General features: G+C 35.4%; 1 protein-coding gene and 2 long non-coding RNA genes across 3 annotated transcripts; 1 reads left to right on the top strand and 2 right to left on the bottom strand.

The window, feature by feature from the left end:
* Positions 1–5205: 5205 nt before the first annotated feature.
* Positions 5206–9170, bottom strand: LOC137649658 (uncharacterized). Its single transcript, XR_011045803.1, has 3 exons — positions 9001–9170; positions 8571–8717; positions 5206–5367 (listed from the first exon to the last, which is right to left on the bottom strand). It is a non-coding gene; the product is annotated as an uncharacterized lncRNA (long non-coding RNA).
* A 1010-nt stretch (positions 9171–10180) lies between these two features.
* On the top strand, positions 10181–10577 carry LOC137649224 (ctenidin-1-like). Its single transcript, XM_068382209.1, has 2 exons — positions 10181–10519; positions 10557–10577. Exons 1-2 carry the CDS (start codon positions 10181–10183, stop codon positions 10575–10577), a joined length of 360 nt encoding a protein of 119 aa, XP_068238310.1.
* Position 10578: 1 nt separating this feature from the next.
* On the bottom strand, positions 10579–11780 carry LOC137649657 (uncharacterized). Its single transcript, XR_011045802.1, has 3 exons — positions 11647–11780; positions 11209–11293; positions 10579–11034 (listed from the first exon to the last, which is right to left on the bottom strand). It is a non-coding gene; the product is annotated as an uncharacterized lncRNA (long non-coding RNA).

Genomic DNA, 11780 nt, shown 5'->3' with positions numbered 1-11780 from the left:
GGAAATTTTGACGTAACTGACAATTGTGTAGTTACAAGACACAGCTGGGAAATATTAACGAGTTTGCTAATGACCTATAGTTTGATGGGATTATTTGGAAGCTCTCAGTTTGTGATTCCATTTACATACAGTATCAACGCTCTAACATGAAGTATTTTGGTGTAAGGACGTAAACGACATTTTCTCTCGAATAATGGACGTTATTTTCCAATGTTATATAGTTATAAAGCGGAAATAAGATTTTTTTTAATATAATTAATCACGACATTTTAAGTCAGAGGAAATTCTTTTATGTCTTTAAATTATCTATTTCATAATAAAAACTGATGATATCTTTTATGGTACATTGGTACATGATGTATACAAAAAAATTCATATGCATAGATAGTTGAGGCTGACGAGTTTTTTATCCCATTACATGCAGAAAACCCGTATTTATATGATATATATATATATATATATATATATATATATATATATATATATATATATATATATATATATATATATATATATATATACACTGTATGTATATATATATATATATATATATATATATATATATATATATATATATATACACTGTATGTGTATATATATATATATATATATATATATATATATATATACATATACTGTATGTATATATATATATATATATATATATATATATATATATATATATGCATATACATACAGTATATATATATATATGCATATACATACAGTATATATATATATATATATATATATATATATATATATATATATATATATATATATATATATATATATATATATATACTGTATGTATATATGTATATATATATATATATATATATATATATATATATACTGTATGTATATATGTATATATATATATATATATATGTATGTATATATATATATATATGTATGTATATATATATACTGTATGTATATATGTATATATATATATATATATATAATATATATATATATATATATATATATATATATATATATATATATATATGTATGTATATATATATATATATATATATATATGTATATATATATATATATATATATATATATATATATATATATATATATATATATATATATATATATATATATATATATATATATATATATATATATATATATATATATATATATATATAGAAACGCGAAAACCATACAGCATAGTACAGAGGGTTACCTAGAGTGTCAGTTGATCGCACACAGCAATGGTTAGAAGTTAGTAGGTTATGATTTGACCCACACCAGAGAACCAAGTTTTTTTGCAAATACTTAATCTTCCCATATTCTCATCTCTCAACCTCACGGGTGTCTATTACTTAATTCCCGCGAATAATGAGTGCCTACCACACCCTGCAAAAATGATACAATCCCTTCAGCAATAGCAGTGATATAGCTATCCTGTAACATGCAATGGCTGTGATATACCAATCCACAGACAGCTATGGTGCTGATGTACCAACTCTACATTTTGGAATAGGAGCAATGTACCTTCTTCAATTTATTATGATGACGATATACATACGGCTAAGGACAAAGATAGTGATGTACCCACACTGCCTTTTAAAACAACAGGAATACAGTGACTTTAATTATACACACGGCAATGCAAACTGACTGGATGTACAAAGTCTGCAATGAAGGTGGTGTAACCACTTGTGAATATGCAACGACCGTGATGTATTAACTGCAATTTGGAATGACTGCTATTTATGCACATGGACCAATGGGCAATAAAATCGCACTGAAATGTGCAACAATGGTGATGTATCTAATTGGAAACGGCAAACAACGGTGATTTACTTACTTTCAACTTTGGCAGTGTATCCAATCTGCAATGTGTAAGAAGAACAATGTTTGATTAGTGCAATGAATATATTAGTCTGTATTCTTACATTAGGAATGTTGTCTATCTTAGCGCAGTCTTGTTCCCAAGAGGTCTATGAGCACCAGTATCTTGTAGATGTAAATGCTATTGAAAATATGATATATTATATATGAGAATAAAAAAAATCCATGTTGAAATAAACTACACGAAATTCCATAAACTTTCCTTAAACAGAGTTCAAAAGGGTGTGTTGTGATTAAAGAGTTCTGACCAAATTTACCCGGAAGGTTTACACCAGACCCCAATAAGAATTCCAGAGCACCACCGACTTGACTATTATTAATTATGTAACTTATTGTAATTCGCAAGTGTCAAAGTGTATAAACTGCACAAAGTTAAACAAACCAAGTGACTACACAGTAAATTCTAGAGACTGCAAAGCTTCTGACTTGGAATTAAAAAGACTAGCGGAAAATACTGATCATGGTTACTAGGGATGTCATAAACTGTGGCTATGTATTTATACAATCTGTAGGTAGTAAGACTATTCAAATTCGAGAATTGATAAACAAGAAATATTTGGATATGCTAGCATTGTCTGAAACATGGTTAAATAACTTAGACAAGGCAAAGATCACTGAAATGACGCCCCCCACACATGCCTTTAACATACCGAGAGAGAAAAGAGGTCTGGTGGGGTTGTCGGACTCGTTATTCATTAAAGTTACTCAAATCTCAAAACGTTGAAAAGAATTAGGGTAACAAGCTTTTAGTAAATAGAAATAAGATTATTACCCCTAAAAATAGAAGAATATCCTTTGTAAACAATACGTGATCTGAAACGATAAATACTCCGAACGAACAAGGTGAAACAACAGCGGATGTCCTGTAGAGAGTAGGGTTCTCCTGCTGTATGGGGCCGGAAAAGCAGCTATCAAAGTAAACTGCGTAAAATCTCAATGCCGACAAGGCTCTGGAAGAAAACTACCAAGATTTTGTCGGTAAAAACCTCAGTTTCTAAAGTAATTTGAATCTTCTTCGGCCATGTAATAGAGATATTGAAAATGGGGTTACCCCAGCTTTTGCAGAACAGTAAGCTTACTTTGTAATGACTTTTGTTTTTTGCGTAAGAACAAACCACAATCAAAATTGCCAAAATGTAAACAAAAATCAAGCATTAACTAAATCATCATCATCATCATCATCTCCTCCTCCTACGCCTATTGACGCAAAGGGCCTTTTGTTAGATTTCACCAGTCATCTCTATCTTGACTTCTCAATTCTATACTTCTCCATTCATCTCTCCCACTTCATAGTCCTCAGCTATGTAAATGATTAAAAAGTTTACTGCATTAAAGCTTAATGTATAACAACACATCTATATATTAATCCTAAATAAAAGATTAACTCAATTGTTATAAATTATAAAAAAAATTATAAGATAAAGAGACCCAATTATGTTATCTTCAACTTATTCGTGGTATATAGTATTCTACCATGTAAGAAACTTGATTACGCCTATTAATAATTTCGTACAGCGGATGTGCAACATAGTTCAAGGAAAGCTATGTAACTGCCATTGAAATAGGTGCCAAGATACAAAGAGAATTTTAGTAATAACTGCGCCAATGTACAAAGAAACCACAAAGCTACATTAATAACAAAGATCATGGAGTTCAATAGCACACCATCTACAATAAGCTACATTAAAAATAATGGTGGTTAATCCAATTGTGCTCTAGAATTCCTTTTGGAATTCGGTGAAAAACCAACAAGGTAAATTTGGTCAGAACTTGTCAAAAGTTTAATCATAACATACAGTCTTGAAGTCTTTGGTTATGGTATTTCACGTAGTTTATTTTACATTGCCTTTTCTATTTTATTATAACTTGCCATATTTTGCATAGTAATTACATCTACAGGGTACCAGTGCTCAAAGAGCTCCCTCTAATAAGCCTGCGACAAGATAGACAAAAGTCCTAATATAAGAGAACCGACTAATAAATTCATTGCAACATTCATACATTACACTTGTGTAATGACGGTGGGGTACATGGCAAAACTTGCCAAGGGTCATTGCCGATGTTTAACGATGCCGAGTGGATGCCTTACCTTCCTTGCACATCACAGTGCGAGTATATCGCTCACCGATCAAAGTGCATAAATTGCGGTAGTTTTACATTGCAGTCAAGATATGACCTTCGTTACACATTGCCAAGGGAATACACCACCTTCACACACTTCAGTTACTGTAAACTAAGTGTATTGTATGTACATTTATATATATATATATATATATATATATATATATATATATATATATATATATATATATATCGATATATATATCGATATATATATCGATATATATATATCGATATATATATATATATATATATATATATATATATATATATATATATATATATATATATCGATATATATATCGATATATATATCGATATATATATATCGATATATATATATCGATATATATATATCGATATATATATATATATATATATATATATATCGATATATATATCGATATATATATCGATATATATATCGATATATATATATCGATATATATATATCGATATATATATATCGATATATATATATCGATATATATATATCGATATATATATATCGATATATATATATATATATATATATATATATATATATATATATATATATTTATATATATATATATATATATATATATATATATATATCGAGATTATATATATATATATATATATATATATATATATATATATATATATATATATATATATATATACATACATATATATATATATATATATATATACATACATATATATGTATGTATATATATATATATATATATACATACATATATATATATATATATATATATATACATACATATATATATATATATATATATATATATATATATATATATATATATATATATATATATATATATATATATATATATATCACCACACTTATGATAACAAAACGCATTTGTTTCTATCTAACAATATTTGCTGATACTGTATGTGTACGTTACCATTACTAATGTAAGTCCTTATTACTGTTGGGTACAATGCTAATTTTGTATATGTACCTTACACTATATCATTGAACATAAATATTAAAAGTTACAGCAACACAACTAGCCATTTTCATACGAAGTCAAACAGAATCACCTCGTGATGATTGATGCAATTCTTAAGGCGTCGACTGGTTGGTGGTTGCGTTCATTAATATGATTTACTGTGCGTACTTGTAACACAGGTACAGTGCTGTATATGTACAATACCTACTTATATCAATACAGTTAAAACATGTGTAATACATCAGAATCTTTTAATATGATATAGCTTACCGGAAAATATCTTACAAAGAGGTAGGGTACAGTTGGCGAGATAGAAGTGGACAAGCCGTGCAGTTACAAATAGACGAACGATGAAATGAGCGAAGAAGGAACGTAAGTCTACGTGGACAAGTTATCACAGCTGTAAAAAGAATAGTACAGTATTGATAATAGAACCGTAAAATACATTATGTACTTACTCTCACTACAGTACGTCTGCAAAAGTTACGTTGACATGAGATTTTTAAAAATTTTATATTACGTCACATATTGGAGTTATAGCACTAGCTCTACAATGCACAAGAATAAATCGTTAAAAGGTTTATCAGAAAATTTTATAAAACGTAGAAAAGTTGCGAACAACGTCTAATGGGGAGAAAATGATTAACTAAAATTATATAAGAGAAAATAAATAAAGCCAAAAAATTTGCTATTGACTGGATGTTGAAAAAAATAAAAGACTTTAAAAGCAATTTCATAAAATCTAATCATAACCAGCCAAGAGAAAATTATGTTAATTCTATAAGAAATATACTTGTACACACAAAGCATTATACCCTACAACTGAAACTAAACAATTGTGTTCATAAAAAAAAAAAAAAAATTCTAACAATACGGAGGCTTGATGCTGGTTTTGAAATAATACATATGGAAAATACCGCAACGGGGAGCCAAAAAGAATGCAATAAGATAAGAAAAATGAGAAAATCACAATACTGACAAGGCTCTAGAGGAAAAGTGACAAGATTGTGTTGGCAAAAATACAAATTTCTAGAGTAACTTTTATTTTCCTTAGCTATGCAAAAGAGGTTTTTCAAAAGGGATTATCCCAGCCTTTTTGCAAAACAGTAACTTCTACTTTAAGATTACTTATTTATTTCAGGTAAGAACAAACCATAATAAAGATTGCCAAATTAATATAAACAAAAACCAAAGCATTAACTAAATAAAATAAATTAATAAAATGTTGACTACATTAAAGCTTAATGTATGCCAATAAAACCATATATCAATCCTGGAATGAATGACCTCAAATTGAATTGAAAATCTTAATGAATCCTTTTCAGAATTATTAATATATTTCATTAAATAACTTATTTAGATACCCGATTATGCAAGCTTCATCTTTATAGTAGATCATATTCAACCATTTGAGAAACCTGCTTATGCATATTAATAATTCCGCACAGTGAATGAGCAACACATTTCAAGAAAGCTGTGTATTAGATTAAAGTTTAAGGTCAAGAATTTTAATAAGACTTGAGCCAATGTACAAAGAAACCCCGAGGCTTCGATAATAGCAAAGATCAGGAATTTCAATTACACACCATCTACAATAAACTACATAATTAATAATAGTCAAGTCGGTGGTGCTCTGGAATTCTTTTTGGTGTCTGGTGTAAACCTTCCGGGTAAATTTGGTCAGAACTCTTTAGTCACAACACATCCTTTTGAACTCTGTTTAAGGAAAGTTTATGGAATTTCGTGTAGTTTATTTCAACATGGATTTTTTTTTTTTATTCTCATATATAATATGTCATACTTTCAATAGCATTTACATCTACAAGATAATGGTGCTCTTAGACCTCTTGGGAACAAGACTGCGCCAAGATAAACAACATTCCTAATGTAAGAATACAGACTAATATTCATTGTACTTCTTGCACATTGCAGACTGGATACACTGCCAAAGTTGCAGTGAGTAAATCACCGTTGTTTGCCGTTTCCAATTAGATACATCACCATCGTTGCACATTTCACTGAGATTTTATTGCCCACTGGTCCATGTGCATAAATAGCAGTCATTCCACATTGCAGTTAATACATCACGGTCATTGCATATTCACAAGTGATTACACCACATTCATTGCAGACTTTGTACATCCAGTCATTTTGCATTGCCGTAGGTATACATTAGAGTCACTGTATTCCTGTTGTTTTACAAGGCAGTGTGGGTACATCACTATCATTGTGCTTAGCCGTATGTATATCGTCATCATAATAAATTGCAGAGGGTACATTGCTCTTATTCCAAAATGTAGAGTTGGTACATCAGCACCATAGCCCTCTGTAGATTGGTATATCACAACCATTGCATGTTACAGGATGGCTATATCACTGCTATTACTGAATATTGTAGGGTGTAGTAGGCACTCATTATTCGCGGGGATTAAGTAATAGACACCCATGAGATTGAGAGATGAGAATATGGGAAGATTAGGTATTTGCAAAAAAATTTAGTTCTCTAGTGTGGGTCAAATCATAACCTACTACATTCCTAACCATTGATGTGTGCGATCAACTGACACTCTTGGTAACTCCCTGTACTATGCTGTATTGTTTTCACGTTTCTATAATAGTATGGTACTTCATATTACTTTTCAAGGTTAATTTTATAATGTATTAATGTTGTAATAGCATATAAACACATCACTCACTGGAAAAACTGATGTATTGCATGTACAGTACTCTTAAGACGATGCAACACTTGTAATATCAACGAAAAACTGATTGTTTTTATCTAATAACACTTTCTGATAATGTAGTGTATATTACTGTAATGTATGTACAGTACTATCACTAGAGTCGACTTGACCCTTCAACTCCATACAAAAGAAGCCTACTCAGTTCTGTACCTACTGTACTGTTAAGTACGGAGCTAATTTTGTATACGTACTGTACACAATAATCATATGCAATGATAAATATAAAAGAAAAGGTAACAGGGACACAACCATTTTTGTAATAAGTTATACGCAGTAACATCTCGTGAGGAATGGTATTGTTTTTAAGGCACACACTGGTTGGTGGTTGCGTTCATTACTTGTATACGGTACACTTTTAATATAGGTATAGTGCTTTACATATACAATACGTACTTACATGAATAGAGCTAATATGCAGTGTAATACAGAAGTCTAAAAAAGTTTTGATATGATATAACTTGCCGAAAATTATTCTACAAAGAGGCAGTTTGCGAAATGGAGGAGGATAAGCCGTGCAATTACAAATGGCTGAATGATGAAATGAACAAAGAAGGAATGCAACTTCACATCTTGATACGTCTATGTGGTTATCTCTTATTGAAAGATACAGTTCTCAAGGTGTCGACTGACTGGTGGCTGCGTTCATTAAATTTTGTACTATACTTACAATAACACTAAACTCTTTACTGTATATGTATGCATATTAGTAAAAAAACTACAGTAATTAGTTATACACGTATTTTACAAATACATTTACAATGCTGTACATGTACAATACGTACCTATATCAGTACTGTTAATACGCACACTGTAATACAGTAGCATTAAAAAAACATTCAGATATTATGATATAACTTACCGGAAAATATTCCACAAAGTATCACAGTTGGCCAAGATGGAGGGGAACAAGTCGTGCAGTTACAAATGGACGAACGATGGAATGGATGATGAAGGAACGTAATTGGACAGCCCGATATCTACGTAGACAAGGTATCACTGCTGTAAACTGCAGTAGATAAGGAAATTAATATAGTATAGTACTAGTAATGATATAGTCATATATATTAGTTCTTTACTGACACTACAGTACTTATGCAAAAGTTATGATAACTTAAATGCAAATTTTAAAATGTCTATGTATTACATACTGTCATTCTAGTTTAATTAAAATTCACGTATCTATTTTTATTGAATTTACATGACAATAATTAATCTTTACTGTACACTAACTTCTATTAATTTATAAAATATGTAATCTTAAGTTTCTGGTACATCATCTCATCACCAACCTCCAGTTGGGTTGCTGGAGGAAGGATTGCAGGGTTTCGCATTCAGGCGATTTGGGGCTCGGTGGTTGGAGGCGGCAGCGGCGGCGGCACGGAGGTTGGAGGAGGCGGCGGTGACGGCGGATCGGTGGTTGGAGGAGGCGGGGGCGACGGCGGCTCGGTGGTTGGAGGAGGCGGCGGCGACGGCGGATCGGTGGTTGGAGGCGGCGGCGGTGACGGCGGATCGGTGGTTGGAGGAGGCGGCGGCGACGGCGGATCGGTGGTTGGAGGAGGCGGCGGCGACGGCGGATCGGTGGTTGGAGGAGGCGGCGGCGACGGCGGATCGGTGGTTGGAGGCGGCGGCGGCGACGGCGGATCGGTGGTTGGAGGAGGCGGCGGTGACGGCGGATCGGTGGTTGGAGGAGGCGGGGGCGACGGCGGCACGGAGGTTGGAGGAGGCGGCGGTGACGGCGGATCGGTGGTTGGAGGAGGCGGGGGCGACGGCGGCTCGGTGGTTGGAGGAGGCGGCGGCGACGGCGGATCGGTGGTTGGAGGAGGCGGCGGCGACGGCGGATCGGTGGTTGGAGGAGGCGGCGGCGACGGCGGATCGGTGGTTGGAGGCGGCGGCGGCGACGGCGGATCGGTGGTTGGAGGAGGCGGCGGTGACGGCGGATCGGTGGTTGGAGGAGGCGGGGGCGACGGCGGCTCGGTGGTTGGAGGAGGCGGGGGCGACGGCGGCACGGAGGTTGGAGGAGGCGGCGGTGACGGCGGATCGGTGGTTGGAGGAGGCGGGGGCGACGGCGGCTCGGTGGTTGGAGGAGGCGGCGGCGACGGCGGATCGGTGGTTGGAGGCGGCGGCGGTGACGGCGGATCGGTGGTTGGAGGAGGCGGCGGCGACGGCGGATCGGTGGTTGGAGGAGGCGGCGGCGACGGCGGATCGGTGGTTGGAGGAGGCGGCGGCGACGGCGGATCGGTGGTTGGAGGCGGCGGCGGCGACGGCGGATCGGTGGTTGGAGGAGGCGGCGGTGACGGCGGATCGGTGGTTGGAGGCGGCGGCGGTGACGGCGGATCGGTGGTTGGAGGAGGCGGTGGCGACGGCGGATCGGTGGTTGGAGGAGGCGGTGGCGACGGCGGATCGGTGGTTGGAGGAGGCGGTGGCGACGGCGTATCGGTGGTTGGAGGAGGCGGCGGTGACGGCGGATCAATGGTTGGAGGAGGTGGTGGCGATGATAGTGGCTCAGTGGTCGGAGGAGGAGATGATAGTGGCTCAGTGGTCGGAGGAGGAGATGATAGTGGCTCAGTGGTCGGAGGAGGAGATGATAGTGGCTTAGTGGTCGGAGGAGGAGATGATAGTGGCTCAGTGGTTGGAGGAGGAGATGATAGTGGCTCAGTGGTCGAAGGAGGAGATGATAGTGGCTTAGTGGTTGGAGGAGGAGATGATAGTGGCTTAGTGGTTGGAGGAGGAGATGATAGTGGCTTAGTGGTTGGAGGAAGAGATGATAGTGGCTTAGTGGTTGGAGGAAGAGATGATAGTGGCTTAGTGGTTGGAGGAGGAGATGATAGTGGCTTAGTGGTTGGAGGAGGAGATGATAGTGGCTTAGTGGTTGGAGGAGGAGATGATAGTGGCTTAGTGGTTGGAGGAGGAGATGATAGTGGCTTAGTGGTTGGAGGAGGAGATGATAGTGGCTTAGTGGTTGGAGGAGGAGATGATAGTGGCTTAGTGGTTGGAGGAGGAGATGATAGTGGCTTAGTGGTCGAAGGAGGAGATGATAGTGGCTTAGTGGTTGAAGGAGGAGATGATAGTTGCTCATTGGTTGGAGACGATGGTGAAAGTTTTACACGAGGTATAAAAAAAAATTGTGAAGGGGAGCTTCTTATTTGCCTTCTTCATCTCATGTTGCGGGCTACAAAACCTTGATCCATGGAACTCGTGAACTTCATGGCATGCACCCTAGGTAAATGCTGTAGGCCTACTGCTTCAAATCTTCTAAACGCTGTAACATCTCAGGTCAAATAAGATGTCCTGCGTTATTTAAACAAAAATCAAAGTGCACCATCCTGGGGAACACAGAAACAGCACAATTATTAGAATGCGGTTTTGAAATATTTCGTAAAATGCTGTCATGATAAATAATGTAACTTATATTTTTTCTTCAATGAGCAACCAATAATTCTAAAGATTTACAGGCATTAGAATTAGATAATTCCCAAAAATCTACATCATTAGTCTACCTGCTCTTTTTTGCCTTGAAACCAGGAGCACGGTGTTCCTCTTGGGCTAAGTAAAGTCTTTAGAAAGCATCTTCTTCCTAAAAACCTGTGAAGCAACAAAAATCTTATAAATACTATGCATATAGTACTAATAATACTGCAATGAGTATAATTACACAAGTGAAATAAAACTATCATTTACATAACTTAATGAAATTTCTATGTGTACAGTTCATACGCTTACTAACATTTTTATCAAGGTTACTTACAGTAAGCCACAGCAATTTAAATCAAGAAAGCAGTTATTTACTGATAAACGTTCATAAACTTATTCAAAACTAAAACTTTAATATCTATATTAATTACACCGAAGTTTAAAATCAAGGGTTTCTTACCACTTCTACAATTTAAATCAAGGAAGCAAATATTTAAGAATTTAAATGGAATTCATAAACTTACCAGTTTCATTCATATTCTAAACTTTTTTTCGGTTTGAACCTTTTCTCCAAAATGGTCTTCTGAAGCAGAGGCAGACTCCCTCGTAATTTTAAAGTTTATTCTTGTCAAACCAGACATTGCTGGCTTAGAAACAC

Source organism: Palaemon carinicauda, chromosome 11, assembly GCF_036898095.1.
Source record: "Palaemon carinicauda isolate YSFRI2023 chromosome 11, ASM3689809v2, whole genome shotgun sequence".
NCBI classification, from domain to species: Eukaryota; Metazoa; Arthropoda; class Malacostraca; order Decapoda; family Palaemonidae; genus Palaemon; species Palaemon carinicauda.
This window is presented reverse-complemented; position numbering and strand designations above follow the sequence as displayed.